Source organism: Blennius ocellaris (assembly GCF_963422515.1).
Source record: "Blennius ocellaris genome assembly, chromosome: 3".
In the NCBI taxonomy this organism is placed as follows: domain Eukaryota; kingdom Metazoa; phylum Chordata; class Actinopteri; order Blenniiformes; family Blenniidae; genus Blennius; species Blennius ocellaris.
Genome location: NC_137652.1, coordinates 14611569 through 14630944, shown reverse-complemented (window position 1 = coordinate 14630944; position 19376 = coordinate 14611569). Strand labels below are relative to the sequence as shown.

General features: G+C 41.7%; 1 protein-coding gene across 2 annotated transcripts; it reads left to right on the top strand.

The window, feature by feature from the left end:
• Nucleotides 1–3016: 3016 nt before the first annotated feature.
• keap1b (kelch-like ECH-associated protein 1b) lies at nucleotides 3017–17811 on the top strand. 2 transcript variants are annotated; one of them, XM_080520555.1, is made up of 7 exons: nucleotides 3017–3035; nucleotides 7935–9285; nucleotides 10995–11240; nucleotides 12274–12950; nucleotides 13784–13989; nucleotides 14796–14972; nucleotides 15482–17811. In XM_080520555.1, exons 2-7 carry the CDS (start codon nucleotides 8980–8982, stop codon nucleotides 15739–15741), a joined length of 1872 nt encoding a protein of 623 aa, XP_080376681.1. In that variant the 5' UTR covers nucleotides 3017–3035; nucleotides 7935–8979; the 3' UTR covers nucleotides 15742–17811. The 2 variants fall into 2 exon arrangements, with proteins under 2 accessions (XP_080376681.1, XP_080376680.1); XM_080520554.1 differs by lacking the exon at nucleotides 3017–3035 and adding an exon at nucleotides 4033–4066.
• The last annotated feature ends 1565 nt before the right edge of the window (nucleotides 17812–19376 follow it).

Below are 19376 nucleotides of genomic sequence, written 5' to 3'. Positions count from 1 at the left end.
AACCTGTGGTTAAGATCCGCCATCACCTCACTCTAATCTGCTCTCCACGCCCCATGGCTAAACTAAAACAAAATTATATGAAATTCAATTTCGTGTTATTTCCAAAGGGCTGTATATGAAGACTGGTATATCAGTTTGTACAGCACTGGCTGCCAAATATGTCAATTTGGCATGAAGTGCAATCAAGCTTTACTTGAATTTATAATTCTTTTGTTTTTTTTTAAGTTTGTAAACTCAAATAAAGAGCAGTTTATTTCTTCAACTGGCATCTCATGAAATAAATTAGTATTCACTTTGGAATCCAACAGAGATTGATCTTGGGCCCATTATTTTGGGATTTACATTATTGACTTGCCAATATGTTATTGTCCCCTTCCCCTCGTAATTGCTGATGACACTCACCTTCTACATGATGAATTCAAAGTGTCAGTGATGATTTATCCACTCTTTCTAAATGCTTATGAATGAATAAGCTAACTCAAAGTGCAAAATGCACCTCAATTATCTGTTTGTAACAAAAGTAAATTCTCATAAAGACTAACCCATAAATATTTAAGACATTTTCAAATGTCACATGATACTTCTGAGGGGTGTTAACCAGGTTGGCTTCATGTAAATGAAGCTGCTTGGCATACGCACAAACATTAGTTTGAGCACCTGCTCACTTGAGTTAATTTTTTTTTTCCCTCCCCATACAATAACGTCACCAAAATAGCGAGAATGTCCCTGATTTGAGTCTGTGTTGGGCTTGTGGGCAATTTTTTGAGAAGTCTGCATTTCTTCCTGTACGTTGGTAGGTTTTCTCTCTACTCTGGTTTCCACCCACAGTCCAAAAATGTCCATTTTAGGCTAATTGTATATTCAAAATTTCCCACATCCTGTCTTTCTCTGTATTCATTGTCTGATGGACTGCAGGCCCGTCCACAGTGTATGATGCCTTCACCCATTTTCAAGATGGAATTGGCTTCAGTGCCTCACCACCTCAAGTTTAATGAAGCAGTATAGAAGATCTTCAAAATATGAAAAACATTCTTAAATAGTCATAATTTCAGGTGTATTCCATTTTGTCCATTCACAAACATAATTTTTCTTTGACGTTTGTTCGTGCTTCAACTCATTTTCTTTTTTCAGAACAACTTTCAAAATGTGTTTACTTTTCAATCAGCCGTCATATTTAACTTGACATGGTAAAAATCTAATTGGCTTTTTGATCAACATTCAATCAAGTTACCATATGTATAGGTCTCCGGTGTGACTTGGATGTACGGCTGACCTCAACATTGTCATAAACAACCTTCAGAAAGCTACTTTAAAAACATGACATCTTGTTTTCAATGCTCAAGGTTGTCTTGAGTGTTCATTTAAGAAGTGATTGGCCACAATGTATTCCTTTGAAAGTTATTTCTGACGTTACCTCTTCCTATTTGATGACATGCAATAATTACCCAGCATCGCTGTAGGCCCACTGTATGACTTGACGGGAATAGAGATACATTTTGAGTTTTATTCCTTCATTGCACTGTTTTTAAACATAGAACATAGAATCTCTTCATTTGTACCCATCTTTCACTGATCCAAACATCCAAGTGTGTAAAAACTAGTGAGAGATGACATTAGGATACCTTTGAAGAAGATTTATAGGTGTGCAGGTGTTCCTCCAGATGTTCAATGTATCCAGCAGTAAGCAGTTTGGTCCATGCTGACAAAGGTCAACAGTCAGGGAATCTTTCCTGCCCGGCTTCCTGCTGCTGAAATCATAAGATAAACTACATGTGTACAAGTCATAAGTCAGTGGACATGACCACTGGGGACATTTCCCGGATCTGGCGGAGGTTTGTACAAACTGATAGCTCTGATGTGAGTGATGAAGTGAGCAGCAATGAAGGTTGAGCCTTATACCTGTGCAGTTTTAACTTCAGGTTTGAAAAGCATTAAGGTAATCATGTCTGGCATTGAATATTTAGTTGCTCTGGGCAAAATTCAAAAGATTCCTTGAACTGGATCATCACACAGAGTGAAAGAAGAATCATCGTCCTACTGAGGAATTTAAAGTGAAGGCTTAATCAAGTTATGTGATTATATATGAGGGATTTCTTACACACTTAATCTGAGTTAATAGTGATATGCCAGTGATAATTATTTTGTGTAATCAGGTGTATATTCTGACAATAAAATATTCACTCAAATGTCAAATATTTTATTTAGGCAGCAAGGCCATAAATCCAATTCTCCTTGGGGGCTCCACAAATTGCATAAGACCAAAACAAATGTGGGTTTTTTTTTGCTAGAACTTTGAGTCAAAACCTCCTGGTTCTTATCTTGGATCTCCACCTATGTTTTTGCAGTTAATTTCCAAATGATTAGACCCGATCTGCTTGTGCATGCTTGAGGTTTCTCTGTGTACTTCGATTTCCGCTGACAGTAGAAAGATATGTTTGAGTATATTGGTGACTCTACAAAACTTGATCTATGAGAGGGTGTTGATTCATATCTGAACTCTCAATGTGGAAAATGAAACTCGGTCATATTTTGCAACAAACACTAGAAGAAAATACAAGTTGAAATGAAAGATTTTCCAAAAAGATTTGACTCCCAATGCTTCTCCTCACTTGATTTTCTATTCTATTTCTGTTTCCTCGCATGCAACACTGACGTACTGTTTGGGCTGCAGGCCAGACCGTGGTGTAGCTAACCATAGCGAGAAGGGCCCCGGTGCAGGCTGGGGGCCTTTCTGTATGGTGTTTACATTTACCCCCTCTGTGCATTCTCTCCAGGTGATCCACTTCACTCAAGCAATTGGGGAAAAAAAACATGCATTTCAGGTTATTTCATTACTCTAAATTGCCTGTCGATGTGAATGTGAGTGTGTGTGACTGTCTTTCTCTCCATGTTTGCCTTGATGTCCAGAGTGTACTCTCCCTCCACTTACAGTCACTTGGAATCCGCTTCAGCACCGCAAGATCCTGCGCTGGATAAACCGGTGTAAAAGACGGATGGAGAAACCTGATCTGTTAATGGGAAATACTACTTAAAAAGTGAGTCCTCGTGCACCTGCATTCCCACTGTGATCATTTGTTGCCCCCTTGCGGCAACAAAAGTGGCACGCCAGTCTGCGCTGCATTGGCCTGAATTACGTATTTTGCAATACGGGAAAAAGTTGAGTGTTGTGTCAGCGCCTCTTATGTAGCTGACAGCTGGCAGGAGCCATTCACAAGCAATGCAATTTGTGGAGAAACATGCGTGAACACAAAGGTGAGCTGCACTTGTGGAAATGTATGACATACCGTTTTTGTAATATAATTATGAAGCATAGAGTGTAAATTAATTTATTGATATAATTTTAACACAGGAATTGTGTTGTTTTAAGGGATTTAATTATCTCCTATGCAAATACTGTCCCACTGATTCTGAGGTGAGATGTTTCTTGAGGCGATTGGTTTTAGAAAGTCTGTTTTCTCTGCTTGTTGCTCCTTGCTCCTTTTTGTTGTTGTTGTTGTTGTTGTTGTTGCTATTACTGTAATATTTATTGATGAGGACGCGTTCCAATAAGCCCAATTGGCTCATTTGCTCTCCTGGACATTCAAGTTCTATTTCTTGTTATGGTTTAATCTATTATATTCTTAGTTTTTGTTTAAAGAAAAAAGAAAGGAAGCAGTGACGTTTGTATGTTATTCTAACATTTGTTTGACGTGATTATTTTTATTTGAATGTAATTTGATTGACTTTTACGGATCATTTCGTCTGATAGATAGTTGTTTGTTTTTTTGTAGGGTTTTTTTTTTGGCCCCGAGCCAACGATTACCCTCGTTCATCCTTCGTTCTGAATGCTTCTTCGCAATAAAAGCTCTCACCTCTTTCCGCCGAAACTCGAGAACGGAGGCCCCGACGGAGCGCTCTTATTGTGAAGGTGACAGAAGCTCTTCACAATGCTTAGTCATAGTGAGTTACAGCTCACCCCCCCCCCCCCCCCCCCCACTCCTCTTCCTCCTCCTCCTCCTCCTCCACCGCCTCCTCCTTCCTCGGTGTAGCACAGCTCGGCAGACCTGCGATGGAGGAATTGAGCTACGTGAGTTTCTTTTACTTTAAGCTTTCCCCATGGGGTAAACAGGGCGAAGCGGAGCAGCGGGCTGATATTATTAAAATGTCCCGCTGTTCGCTGTTTGTTCGCATTGTTGTCCGGGGCTCGGCTCTCCGCCGTCACTCCACTGTCTATTATTAGGAAGCCTTATTCTGCTTTCAAGCTCTTATTTCCGAAACGTTCAACTTGTTATTCGCGGTGCCTTTTCGCCTGTTTTACGGCGACACCGCTCGGACATAGAGCCTCGATCGGCGAATCAAAAAAAGGTTTTTTGTTTTTTTTTTATTAATTTTATAACGCGATTACACGCCGTGTGTTCGTGGCTCCACACGGCGGGTTATTTAGATGAAAACAAGCCGAGAGGAAACGAGGCTTTGTGTGTGTGTGTGTGTCAGGTTTAGATGGCGCGGGAATCGAACTTGCCCCATCTGGGTTTATGTAAGGACCGACCGCACTTCTGGGTCATGTTTTGGTACATCCAGTTCCACTGTTTGCTCGGTGAAGAGTTCACGATGAGTCACCGAAGCGACGCTCCGTGCCAAGAAAGCAATACCCGTTAAAAAAAAAAAAAAGAAAAGAAAAGAAAAACACGGCGCGATCGCCGCTTCGCTGCCCTGGGATCGCTGACACCGCCGTGATGATATTACTCAGACATAACTGTTCAAACTTGCCTGAGTCACACTCCTGGTCCCCGCTGAATGGCATCCGGGGATCGCAGGCCCCGAAGGGTGGTTCCCAAACTGGGGTGCAGGGAACATTGGGGGGTGGGGGGCATTGAGCCCCCTACCCTCACCAAGGGGGAAAAAAACAACACTTGACAGCCAGCTAAATCCTGTCACTGGTATTGCAACACAAGAGATCGTGTTTGTTTTTTTCTTATATTCTACCACTTTCTGCTTCATGGATCTAAACTTTGTTTCAGGTTCATGGCCGCAACCGAGAATTACTGTCATCTCTGGTTATTTAATTTACTTGGCTGAAGCAGCGTCTGGGGCTGAAATAACAGACATATTAATCTGTTTGTTTGTTTGTTTGTTTTTGCTTTGTTTTTCGGGTGTGTCACGATGTAAGGCTTTTATCTCAAAGTCAGTGTAACATAATGAAGCATTCCATGGCTATTTATTTATTTACACATACCAGAAATGCAGAATTGGATTACTCTGTCAGCTTATATATGTCTATGATTAAATGGTATACAGATGCAGCAAGTAAACACCAGAATAAGCAGAACTTTGTCATTGATTGTCCTTTTCCCCTCAGGCAATTTTCAAGCTAAATCGTCAATCATTTATTGTTTTTTTGTTCTTGCTTGTCATTCAGGAGGGTGTGTTCCTCTCTCCTTAAGGAATGGAGAGGGAAAAAAGCATCTGTAAAATGTTGTTTACTGTTGCAGAAGAGCAGCACATCTTCATATTTTATATTAGTGCGGAACAATGGTATTGAAAGTTAATATAAACGCTAAAGAAATGTCAAAATATGTAGCTTTAACTTGACAAAATTACAGTAAATTCAAATATCTTCTCAGATTGTACTAATCTATGTCCTCAACAGCACAACTTTTATTACAGCTCAAATGTTTGTATGTTAAGTTGTAGGTCAAATCTTAAACATATTCAGCAGGTGGGCTGAAAATAAATTGTTGGAATAGTTACCCATTAAAGATCTTCTTTATTTTTGGAGTAAAATTAAAAATGCATACTGTTTTCCATTGAGCACGTTGTTTTGGAGGACGTACAGCTTTTGTATCATCGAATATCACCACGAAGGTTTGTTTATTGTTGTATAAAACACAGGTTTTAAAATGAAAAGACTAATATCCATGAAGAAATATCAAAACACGTACTTCAAGTTTGATAAAGCTTAATAATAATTACGGTCAGCAATAAATACTCACAAAAACAAATTTGATTTATCAAGCAAAATCATAGTTGGCTGTTTTAGTTCAAGCTTGTTTGTGAGCATGAACTTTGTTAGGTGATGCTTAAAAAAAACAACAAAAGAAAAACAAAAGTGTGTTTACTGCCGTGCAAGAAAGTTCAAGAAATTGCGTAACTCTTCACCCTTGAGCTGCTTGCAAGACATTTGGGGTGGAACTTTATGTAAAGAATAAATTTAACCTTCAGTGTGATGAAGTGAGGCTATAATGTGAGCTTTGACCTTCCCTAATTGTTCCAGCTACATATTTTTTTATTTTTTTTTTTTTTTTTTTATTGAACTAAATTATAGCCTGTGTGTATGGGGGTAAATAAGTTTAATTGTCAGCTTCCGTCGCACTGAAAACTTTCTGTCTTTAGTTATCAGTCAAACATTAAACTGACTCACACTCCGGTTTGTCAGAGTAGTTTCTGTTCACCTTGTAGAGCGAGCAGGTTGAGCAATATGAAACTATTTTACCCAGGAGCTTGGAAGCGGGGGAGAAAGCAGGCCTTGTGAATTCAAATCGTGGTTTGTTTCACATGAACAGCAGGCCCATGAGCTTTGTGGAGGCCACTGATATGTCCCCTTCTGTTGATTAAATAACTAAAATGCACTGACGCGATCAATACCGTGTTTCCATCCTCTTCACCAAAAGTCAAACACCTTGTCCGGTGCATTGTAAACTTTTATCAGCTTGGGTAATCATTACTGTGTGTGCTGAAGGTGCTTTGTTATGTAACTGTTCACGTGCACAAGCATCGTTGCTGAGTAATCCTGACTGCGAATCACCGATAGATAAGTTCTGATTGATCTTTACAGTGACGGCCTGACAATAATGACAGGAGGGAGTGATTGTTTTCCAGCAGCCTTCTCAATCGGCTTTACATGTGCACCGGTATAAAACTTCTTCGTCATTGACTGGAGCCTAAAATACTCCCCATGGAAGTATTCTTTTCCTAACCAGTCCAGAGAGCCGGCTCCTGCTTGCTTTATCAGCTCCCGCAGTGGTTTTCTCCACGTCGTCCTGCAGGGTGAGAGAAAAAAATGTTGCCCTGGACTCTGATTGAAAGATTAGATTAGGTTTTTACATTTTAATGAAACTGTTACACTTCTGGAATGATCAGTCCCGGGGCTCCCAGATTTTATAGACCGTTGCATAAACTGTTCCACCTGGTCAACTCTCAGTACAGAGTAAAAAGATTGCAGTATTTTTTCATTTTTTTATGTGCAGAATTTGACTCTACATCGCTTCCTCATTGTTCACTCACTCGTGTATATTTTCCTGGTTTATGTGTTATGTCCATGGTCTTGCTGTTTTGCTTTTTTTGTCTTTTTATCTAAATCTAATATTTGTCCCCAAAAAATCACACACAATTTTTCACTTATTCTCTTTTTTAAAAAAAAGAAGTGGCGACACATTTGAGACGACTCCTCTTCGATTTACTGCTTTAAGAAATTTTGAATCCAATTGGAAATTCAGAATGCAGCTTCAGAGTCTCCTCTGAGTGGCTGAAAGTATCGGGCTTGTGTCACACAAATCCAAATCTAGCTGCTAGTATACCAGCCATCCATCCATCCATCCATCAATATTCAAATTCAAAAAGTTGAGACATGGTTGGAAGAAACATATCCATTTTCTTTTAGTGAACTGGACAACACTTGTGAGGTGTGGCTACAAAAAGTGCATTCAACTTTAAAAGAAGGAACTTCAACCTCAATAAACGGAATCAGAAAGGATGCGTGGAGGGTGTGAAGTTCATTGTGGTGAAGAGGAGAAACGGCTGTCTGAATCTCCATGTGTTACATTTATCGTCACACGCTTGTGAACGTTCTGCTTGCCGTCAGCATTGCTGTGTATGTGCACAGAGTAAAAAGGCAAAATGTGTTGTTGTTTTTTCCCTTACTAATACGCGCTCTGTTTTCCTCTCTTTAATTCCAGTCTTCACGTGAATCAACTGCTTCCTGGTGAACCCAGCTGGGCAGCCGACGTGGACGACGTCGCCGTAGCAAACCGCTCGCCTTCAATTCCCAGGGGCTCCACGTTACACCGCGGGACACTTTTGGCACTTCTTGCCTTTGAAGATTTCTATTTTCTGACTCTGCAGCTCTGAGCTAAAGTGTAGCGCCCCCCCCCCCCCCCCCCCCCCGAGAGAAGTTTCTTGTTCTTGTTCTTGTTACTTCTTTCAAGAATGATTTAGGCTTCCTGGAGGAATCGATATGCAACACTGACCTGCACTGTTGGTGAATCTTCCAAACTTTCCCCTTTTTTGTACTTTCAAAGTTGTCCGACGAGCCGCTGCACTGAACACGTCCGGATCAATGTCGATTAATTTAAAACCTCAAAAGAAAACGGTTCAATAGACAAGAGAGAGTAGCTGGACATACTGGATTGTTGTGGGTTTTTTTTTTTTTTGCCAGGGGTGAGTGGCAAGTTTCTGTCAACACACCAAAGTAGTGGAAAGCAAAACAGTCGTGTTTCCAACACAAACAGGAGGTCCCTGTGTGTCCTGTTAACTTTTCACTTTCATAAACGTCTTTTTTCCCCCCCCTGTCATTCTGGAATCTCGGCTCTGGGGATTTAGCCATTTGACAGCGCCAGAGGAAGATTTAACGACAAACATTTCCATTATGTTGGAACTGCAGCATGCGCCAGCGCACGCAGCCATGAGCGGGAACTTACACATAAGTCTGTAGTGATGCCGTAATGAACAGAATGGCTGGACTCAAGTACTGAGAAGAGCATGGAAATCCTCATTTCTTCATAAATCAGCAATAAATCATCCACGCAATCATAAATCAGAGATACCCAGGTGAGCCTGGAGGAGTCTACTTTCACTGTCTGCCACTTTAAAGCACTTTCTTCCATTTTACCCATGGCTGCATGCGGTGCAAGGATGCCCCATAACGCTTCCCGCTGTTCTTGAAGGAGAAAGAGAGAGAGAGAGAGAGAGAGAGAGAGAGGAAACGAGGAGACCGGGTGGGAAATGACAGAGTCTTTGACAGAATGCATAGCGCTGGTGACGCCATCCACGCGCAACGGCCACCGCGTCTTCAGCTACACGCTCGAGAGCCACACGTCGGCCGCCTTCGCCATCATGAACGAGCTGCGTCTGGAGCGTCAGCTCTGCGACGTCACGCTGCGGGTTCGCTACAAGGACCTGGAGGCGGTGGACTTCGTGGCCCACAAGGTCGTCCTGGCCTCGTCGTCGCCAGTCTTCCGGGCCATGTTCACCAACGGCCTGAAGGAGTGCGGCATGGAGCTGGTGCCGATCGAAGGGATTCATCCCCGGGTGAGTCGCCCGCTCTACCTTTTTTTGGAGGAGTTATTGAATAAACGTACAAACCGTGGGCTTCAACTCACAACACAAATGTCAAACCTTCCCTCCGTCCGTCTTTTATACCCTTTCTACACACAGAACACCCTGGACAGGTCGTCAAACACAGAGAGACAGTCACACACACTCACATTTGCTGAGAAATGAATCTAAAGCACGTTTTTCTAGGTTGGGAGGAAACCAGAGGACCTGAAAAATCCCATGCAGGCAAGAAGTGAACATGCGAAGTCCACGCAGAAAGACTCCCAACCACTTTTAAACCAGTGGTTGATGGGCAGACGCGGCCATTTTACATTTAAGGAGATGCGAATCCAACAGGGCAGGAATTCTTTTGTTCTTGAGAGGCTCATTTAATGATTAATGATAATTATTCCGGTTGTCAATCCAAGTAGGTGTTTGAAAACTGAGTCAAATATGTTTTATTTCCCATTTATAAATGATGTTATAGAACAGGATCGAGTCTATTTTTATATCTATATATTTTTTTTTTTTACAGGGTTTTATGAATCTTTATCTAAATAACATTTTCCACAGGCTAGTTCCAGAACATTTTCAGGAGTTCGCTTCAGTCACAACACTCTTTCTATATAGGTGCTTTTCTGTGTCTGTTGTGTTTTTATTAAAAAAAAAAAATTCTGTTTCGTTGTTGTTATTCCCGCCTGTCCGAAAAAAATGAAACAAGTGTGACATTTCAACCTAAACTCCTTCTATATATTTGAGTTCAGAGGGAACCTGTCTCTGCACAAAAAAAAAAAAAAAAACGGAAACAAAACGGGAGGTGTATACATTGTGTGAATCCACTTTTAGAATAAAACACAGTTCTGTCCATCAATCTTAAATGCCGCTTAAATCCAATTTGGGGTCACACCGCTGGGGCTGATTCAATGTGACAATGTTTTCGTGCCACAAGACCAATATTTGGTGTTGCCACCTCTGTCAGTAAACGGCTTGAATTATCCTCGTTCGCTGTCGCTCTAAACGGCTTCTGAGGGATTCCGGAGAGGCTGTGAACTTGATGACCTAAACCCAAATATTCATGTAGGCTAAGGGCGTGTCGGCTGCTTAGTTTGTTATTCCACTAAAGCCAAGCAAGGGAGCTGCTCCCAAAAAAGACAACAAAGAAGCTGCTTCTGCTTTTACATTTTTTTTTCCAGCTAACCTCTGCGTGTTGTAACCCTGATCTTCTATAATAAGTTTAACATTTTGTACATTTGGAAGTATTCAGTTCGAGTCATGTATGTATTTCTTTCATACCATGAAAATACAGCATCTTTAAAATTATATTGAGATAAATTGCACTGCTGGAATCCGTGACGTTGCCAAAACCTGCGTGTTACATTTACGTCCGCTCAAAACAATTTGTTCAGTTTGAAAAACAAAAACACGCGCATGTCATTTTCTGGAACACACCTGGTCTGAATAATCTCTTGCTTTGGTTGAATGTTTTCTCAGGTGATAAAGAGCATTAGTCATCCGTCAGTGAGACGCTAATCCATCTGTTCTTTGCCGTGAGAAATAAGCAAACACACAAATACTATTAAAAGCTTAGTTTGTTTTTTTCTCCTCCTCCATCATTCACTTATTCCTGTATGCATTATTCTAATCCCTCAAATTTAATCTGCTCCCTCTCCCTCTCTCTCTCTCTCTCTCCCTCGCTCATTCAGGTTATGGACAGACTGATAGAGTTTGCCTACACAGCGAGCATTTCCGTGGGTGAGAAGTGTGTCATCCACGTGATGAACGGCGCCGTCATGTACCAGATCGACAGCGTGGTCAAGGCCTGCTGTGACTTCCTGGTCCAGCAGCTGGATCCCAGCAACGCCATCGGCATCGCCAGCTTCGCCGAGCAGATCGGTTGCACTGAGCTCCACCAGAAGGCCCGAGAATACATCTACTTGAACTTCAGCCAGGTGAGGCTGAGGATCCATCCACAATAAGATCACATAGTTGGGAGTTGAGCAGGAAATGTGGAGCCAGCGGTGGCTTGACGGTGGACACGGTGTCCATAACCAGTGTGTTTTAATACACAATGTGACAAACGGCAGTGGACACATGAACGTATAAACTGCTTATTTATTCCGTGTCAATGATCCTCTTTTATGTAGAATTTAGTTTCGCAGTGAATTGATTTGCTCGTGAGAACAATAATATTTAATTTTTCATGTGATGACAATTACGTCCACATTAAAAAAAAAAAAAAAAAATGTGATGCAGCTTAAGCGCTGCTCCTGACATTTAATAAATGTGGTTGCATTTCAAATATCTAAAAGTAAAAAAAAGTTACATTTTCCACAGTCTAATGTGTGAACCTGGGTAACGTTTTTGTATGAGTAAATGCCATTTGACTTGTTACAGTGTGGTTTATGTCGACTGACTTTTCTGTTTTAGACTTGTGGCTTCATGCATTGAGAATGAAAGTGATGAGTCATGGTGACTGGTGTGCGGGTTTTGCTGTGGCCGGTGCATGCCAAACGGCTCGAAATGACTAGACAGTGCAACAAAAGAACTCTTTTTTTTTTTTTTTCATCTCTTGTAGGATGTACAAGCAGAAGCAGACTAGTTTTGAATTACTGAGTTGTGTTATTGTAAGTCTTGTGTTTTTTTTTCTACGTGAAAAAAAAAAATGCACATTTCAAACCTTGTCATTACACACATACCAGTGCCAGGTGTTTTTATCAGTGAACTCAGGAAACCAGCTTCCTTGACTCTTTAACTAGTATGTGACTCTAAATGAACCGCATCTTGTTCCTCTATTGTCTGGTAAAGTATCAGACACGGTGACTCACAGACTGAATAGGATTCAGTCATGCGTCAATGGTAATGTGACGTTTGAAGCTCACACTGATGGATTATTTTGGTTTGGCTTTTTTTTTTTTTTTTTTTTTTAATTTGGGACTTTTGTAATAACTACATGTAGTTCACATTATTTCCTACTGCTTCAAGGTGGCGACTCAGGAGGAGTTCTTCAACTTGTCCCACTGCCAGCTGGTTAACCTCATCAGCCGCGACGAGCTCAACGTGCGGTGCGAGTCTGAAGTCTTTCAAGCGTGCGTCGCCTGGGTGCGCTACGACCGGGAGAACAGGCGACCGTACGTCCAGGCCTTACTGCAGGCTGTTCGCTGCCATTCCCTCACCCCCAACTTCCTGCAGGCCCAGCTCCAGTCTCTCGATTTGGACCCCCAGTGTAAAGACTACCTAGCCCAGATCTTCCAGGACCTCACGCTCCACAAGCCCACCAAAGTCATTCCCTGCCGAACTCCCAAGGTGCCGCAGCTGATCTACACGGCGGGAGGTTATTACCGTCAGTCTCTCAGTTACTTGGAGGCCTACAATCCGTGTACGTCGACCTGGCTGAGGCTGGCCGACCTGCAGGTGCCCCGCAGTGGCTTGGCTGCCTGTGTGATCAGCGGGCTTTTCTACGCCGTCGGTGGGAGAAACAACGCGCCCGACGGCAACATGGACTCCAACGCCTTGGATTGTTACAATCCAATGAACAACTGCTGGCTGCCTTGTGCGCCGATGAGCATGCCCAGGAACCGGATCGGCGTGGGTGTCATCGACTGCATGATATACGCGGTCGGGGGATCGCACGGGTGCATTCACCACAACAGTGTGGAACGGTGAGCAGACCAAAGCCGAGCTGTCATTTATTGTCACATGTGTTCTAATTTCTCTCGGACCCGGTCAACAGGCACGTCACTTTAGTTGATGCTCTGCATTAAAAGTCGACTGATTTTCACCTTATTGTATTGTACAAATAATGATACCCTAGCTTGTTACGCTGCATATCTCGTCTAATTTTCTGCACCTCATCTGGTCATTGTATGGATTCATCGCGTGACTGAAAACAACCCAGGGAACTTCCTGGAAAATAATTGGCAGTGTTTCACTTCCTGCAGTTTATTTTTTAGGATTTATTGTCATTCAACCTATAGAAAGCTAAAAATAGAATTGTAGTGGGGGGTTTTTTTGTGTTTTTTTTGGTCTTCACCGTTTCTTCTGGAAAACATTTTCCTCTTGTGTCACGACGAGAACTTATGGATATTGTGACACTTGGCTAAACTCGCAATAGCAAGGTCTTTAATGTGCTCACCGTCCTGTCTGTGGAAATGTTTTCCAAAATTGAGTCAGACTTGCGGCGCAATCCTAGATCAGTCAGGTCAGCTGTGTTTCAAAATGTATTCAAAGCTCAAAAGTTTTTTTCCTCAACTTTGGGCTTTTGTTCTTAAAATGCAAAATACTTTACCAAGCAAATCACAACCTCTGTGAAAGAGGAACATGTCAAACCTGTCTGGTGGATGACATCACAAAAGGCATTACCACCGCTCGGTTTCACCGTGGAATGAAGCGAGTGGATCGCTGGAGTTTCAGCATCCAGTGGTTTAACGCACTCGTTTAGTAATGATATAGTGAAAACCATGCCACTAAGCTGTCTTGTGTCGCTTCTCCGCAGGTATGATCCAGAAAGGGACCAGTGGCAGCTGGTGGCCCCGATGTTAACGCGGCGTATCGGTGTGGGTGTGGCGGTCATCAACCGCTTGCTTTACGCTGTGGGAGGCTTCGACGGCGCCAATCGCCTCAGCTCCTGTGAGTGCTATAATCCTGAGAGGGACGAGTGGAAAACCATGGCCTCCATGAATACTGTGCGCTCTGGAGCTGGTAAGGAAACAATGGAAACTGCTTCTTTTTTTTTCATGTCATATCATGCAAGTCATTTAAAATGTTTCAATAGTACTCCAGAGAGAAAGCGAAAGAATTGTTTACGTTTTTTGCACTTGCAGTAAAGTTGTAGTTGTTAAAAAAAAAAAAAAAAAATGAAGGGTAATTGCAGAGGCAATTTAGATTGTTTCCAAAATATGGAACATGATGTCTTATTGCACCAATATTTCAACCTTTATGTCCGTGATGACACGTCAAGATTCTTAATGTTTATTGTCACAATTCTGTGAGCGGAAATAGAAAAGCCAGAAGTTACTAAATGAACCTCTTATTTAGGGGAAGAGAAGCTCGGCACACAGAGGGGGTTCAGAACAGTGGAGACGTCGGGAGTTAAAGGGTTAATGTGCTCCATGCGCCTCCATTCCATTCAAGAAGAGCACCTGAGAGCCACGTTGCTTTCCCTCAGTATCTCATGTTGGTTTTTAACGGCGTTTATGAACTTTGAGTTTCAAAAGTCGAGACGCTTAGACTTTCGTTTTATACAATTATCATTTAGCTACAAATTGAATTATGTGCTGAGCCACGTATAAAAGGTATTTTGTGCATTTAGCAAGCGAAGAGAAGTTCAAAGGTTGTGTGTCTTTCATCTGTGTGTGTCATAACAATAGGCGTGTGTACGGCAAGAAGCTCCGTCTGTTTGTCTGCACCTGAAAGTGTTTCATCAGATCTTTGCTAATGCGGGCGCATGCTTTTGAAATGCATATTTTAATCATGTGGACTGACAAAAAAAACCCAACTTTTGTTAGGAGTTTGCTCACTGGGTAACCACATCTTCGTGATGGGCGGCTACGACGGCACCAACCAGCTGAACACGGTGGAGCGCTACGACGTGGAGACTGACGTGTGGACCTTTGCCGCCTCCATGAGGCACAGGCGCAGCGCCCTGGGAGTAACTGCTTTACATGGACGCATCTATGTACTGGGTGAGAAGCACGGCGAGAAAAAGCACCGTGTGTTGTTTTGTCTCGCATACTTTTTTCATAGTGAAAAAGTATCGGCCTGATCTTAAGACTGGATCACATGGAATCGTCCCTAATTTCAGGATTGTTTTAAATACTGATGCAACACATCGGCCAGCTCTTCTGACAAGTGGCTCGAACCTTCAATCGTGTTTAAAGACGACCCGACCAGTCACCTTATGCACGTATATCTTTCAACTTATCCCTGCCGCAGTTTAAATGAGGTTTTCTAGTATGGAAATCAACCACACGAGGAATTTAATATATGCAGTATCATCCCTTCATCAGGTATAACTCAGAACAACAAAGTGATTTTTTGGCAACAGTAGTGATCTCTATTGGTAAAATAAGTCATTTTTTCTTTGAATTTTTTTCACACAACGTGTCCTGCGGGCTCGATCAGCCCCGTGGCGGGCCGGTTTTGAACCCTTACCCTGCTGTGCCTGATTTGAATGTCACTGTTGGTCTTACAGGAGGATACGATGGCAACACCTTCCTGGACAGTGTGGAGTGTTATGACCCGGAGACCGACACCTGGTCGGAGGTGACGCACATGATGTCTGGGCGGAGTGGAGTGGGCGTGGCCGTCACCATGGAGCCCTGCCAAAAGGACCTGCCACAGCGTGAGAAGTCCGAGAGGGAGGGCGGCGCCGCGGCGCCGGCCGGTCAGCCGGCCGGCTCCGGGTTTCACCGCGGTCAGCGGCACAGCGGGAGCTTTGGCAAAGACGCATGAGGCTCGTTGTCTCGCTCCGTCTCATACCTGCGTTCTCAGACGAACACCCCGAACCCCGACTCTGTTGTCCCCAAACAAAATGAATGAAGTCCCCACGAGTAAAACCAAGCTGCCACATCGATTCTGGAGATGTGGAGGGGGGGGGGTATTCAGTAGCATTTTTTTTTTTTTTAAACGTGTTGCTGATATTCCTCTCTGCTGAAGTGAAACTTTAACTTAAAAAAAAATAGTTTAAAGCACTGAAAATAAACAAATCAAGTGCAACCCTCAGACAGTCCAGTTTCTGCAGTTGTAAATCCGATTCATTTGGTTGTCGTAAATTGTGTCGAGCCAAGTCAGACAAACAGAGTCGCATCATCATTCACTGATTTAAGAAAAGGGCTGCATAGTCAAAACATTAGTTTACTGGCTCAGAGGGTCATTGGGGGGGCTCTTAAAGGGGGACGAAAAATCAAACGGAGAAGGAAAATAGATCAAATGACAAGATGATGTTCACAAGACACACACACACACACACACACAAAAAAAGTAGTAGTATTTGTCAGTTCAGGCCGTAGAGTACAAAGTGCCATTATAATGCCTGTGGGCATCCCTGATATCAGTATATTGTTTTGAGGTTCTTGTGTTGGAGCGGCACAGCCAGAGTCACTGTGTTGTCTGGAAATTGATGAAGTGGACCCAGACAGCCACACAGCTGTGGGTCTCATGCAAGACAGTCTTTAGTTCCATGCGAAACTTTGTTACAGATACCCGAGACTCACTTATTCCAAGAGCTATTGATTAAATCGGTACCGATGCCTACGGATGCAAAGATTGACGATTTCGTCGTGCCCGTTGCAAGATTAGATGTGAAAAAATAAAACTGGCTCTAAACTGAATGAGGTTTTCTGTATTTTTGTCCTCAAGTTATAAAAATACTACTTTTTAAGTATTTGGCAAAATTCAAAAGCTGAGTCTTAGGCTTCATATCCGGTTTTTGAGAAACACTTTTGCACAATTTTGACATTTCGATGACGAAATGGCTCAATTATTGAAAGATTCCCTGGTAACGTGAATTGGGGGGGGGGGTAATATAATTAGATATTATTTCAATAATTCTGAATTGTAAAATGAGTCGCGAACCTTTCAAGTCGTGTCACTTTAACATGTGACACACGTCCCCAGGAACATGTTGCTTGCATGAGGCCCACTGTCTGAAAGTGTTATGCTCCAAGAGATGGAGAACCATACAGATGTGTCCTTTCACAAACGGCCACTGTTTGGTTCACAATTGGTGATATTTTATGAAAATGTGTAGTTAAACTATTGTTGACGGAGTCAGCCATCTTTGGTGTGCAGGATGCCAACAGTATGAATAAAGAGTTGAGACTTCATGTGGAGGACACGGATCACTGTAGCATTTAAAAAAAAACATTTGAACATCTCACTGAATGTGTTTTATATTAAAAACACTAATATCTGACCGAACTGATAACCTCTCACCTGCAGTTGACTTGTTTTTTTTTTGTTTTTGGTTTTCACATCCACGAGACCTCGAATACAGAAGTGACCATGTTTGGGCATTAGTGTTCAAATATTGTATGCTAATGGCGCCAACTTGCTTAAAAGAAGTGTATTTGTAACAGCAATTTAAGCTACAAAGGTTTTTAAGTGATGTTTTGTACATTGATATTCTGAGAAGTCTTGTACAGAAATTCAGAGCTCACTTTTTTTATTTATTTGTTCAGATCCTGTTTGGGTTTTCTTGTTCCTCCAAACTGACATCAGCTTTGTATTGAATTGGACTCTGGTGTAGTGTTTTGGAATAACTAGCATGCATTGTAACTAAGTAGGGCTGCCTGTTAATGATAATTTTGAATGTTTGTTTAAAAAAAAAAAAAAAAAATGAAAAGAGAAAAAAAGCAACAACAAAAAAACTTTGAAAGGGACTTTTTTTTTTCCTTTGTCCAGTCAGTGGTTGGAATGGAAATTAGACTATTTAAGGTCTGCTTTGTACATTTTTTTTTCCAGCAAAAAAAAGAAAATACTCTGTACAATAAGACTTGTAAAATAAAATATATGTTTATTGTACATTTGTTCTCTTGTGACCATTTTTTTTTTACACTTTACATCTTTGATCCTCACATCTTTTTTTTTTTAACTGTTGAAGTTCAAGGCAGATGTGGCCACAGGGAGGCACCAGGGCACAACCAAACCTGCTTTCATATTTTAATATAAGAATCTAGAGTTAAACTTCTACAAATGTTCAGTTTCTGAAGCCTCTTTTTTCTTTTTTGAGCGAGTTTAAACTTGCTGCCGGTCTGCCATTAATCGACCACCCATGATAGCTGCTTACACATCTAATTTCCTGACAGGTGGCCACAAGAGACCCATATTATTATTATCCAAGAGGAAAAGGTCTCTGATTATATGGACTTAAATCAGTATGAAGCCTAATCCACCAAAGAGAGACCAGTCAGCCCAGGACGGGGGAAAACACTTTTGTCAGGGAAAATTGAGCTGTAAAATCTATGTCCAACAGGAAACACGATTTTGATATATTTCATATGAATACAGGCGTCTTGAGGAATTTAGGCTAAAATATTTATCTAAATCAGGGATGTCAATTATAAGGCTCTAATCCAGCCAAACCACCAAGTAAATTGTAAAAATGTTAGTGCAACAATCTTTTATTTGAAATTTCGTAATCAGAATATATATCATTTGGTGACAAAAGATTAAAAAAAAAAAAGTTTAGTATTTTACATATGAGATTAAGATAAAATGTGAGTATACTGTACTTGTTTTGTCAGTTGTTTGTACATTCATAACATATAAACTAAAAAAGGTTCCAATATCTTTTAAAGAATGGTTTTCTTGATTATTGCCCCCCCCCCCCCCCCCCCCCCCTTTATGTTTCTCTGGGATTAATAAAGTATGTTCTGTTGTATTCTAGTCTTCCTTATTGTAAGAATGTATTACAATATGGAAAAGGTGCTGTTACCTCTTTTTCCTTGACTGGGCTTTATTATGAAAGTTTGGTCACGGATGTCTCGTCCCATTTCCCTCCACCTTCGCTCCGGTGAGCGTGTCCCGTTCGCGATGAGAAAAACCTTGCAGCTTCTTCCTCCTCCTCCTCCTCCTCTTCCTCCCACTCCTCCTCCCCCTCCTCCTCCCGCACAGTAGAGGAGCGCCCACAGACGCAGGTAGGAGAAACTCACCTGTCCCACGCTTGTTTTTGTCCACTTTATTTCTCTCTTTAATGTTAATCCTGAGACAGAAGTTAATGTATCGCTGCTACCAACACGTTACTCATGTTGTTTTAAATTTGATCTGGTAAAATTTAAAAGGTTTCTATAACTAGAAGAGGAAAGTAACTTGGGAGTAAAGGTTTGTAGCAGTGCTTCGTTTATGTTTGTCAAATGTGTAAAAGAAAAAAAAAACTCCCAAAGTAACTTTAATTAATAACTTGTGGTTTAAAAGGACCTGTGTGTTTGTAGGGTTTATTGACGTTTAATGTGTATCTAAAAAAAAAAAAGTGCTTTCAAGTTCCCACCACGTTGTGTTGGGTGAGTCACTTTTGTTGTCAGACCAGTTTATCCACTTTGAATCCAGCCTATTCAGCCATTCAAAGCCACAGATACCTACAGCCGTGC

What these genes read in the sequence shown, in the direction of transcription:
- keap1b (XM_080520555.1), top strand. Translation starts at nt 8,980, where the DNA reads ATGACAGAGTCTTTGACAGAATGCATAGCGCTGGTGACGCCATCCACG. An exon ending in TCTACTTGAACTTCAGCCAG is followed by an intron (nt 11,241 to 12,273) that starts GTGAGGCTGAGG and finishes TACTGCTTCAAG; the next exon opens with GTGGCGACTCAGGAGGAGTT. An exon ending in TACTGTGCGCTCTGGAGCTG is followed by an intron (nt 13,990 to 14,795) that starts GTAAGGAAACAA and finishes AACTTTTGTTAG; the next exon opens with GAGTTTGCTCACTGGGTAAC.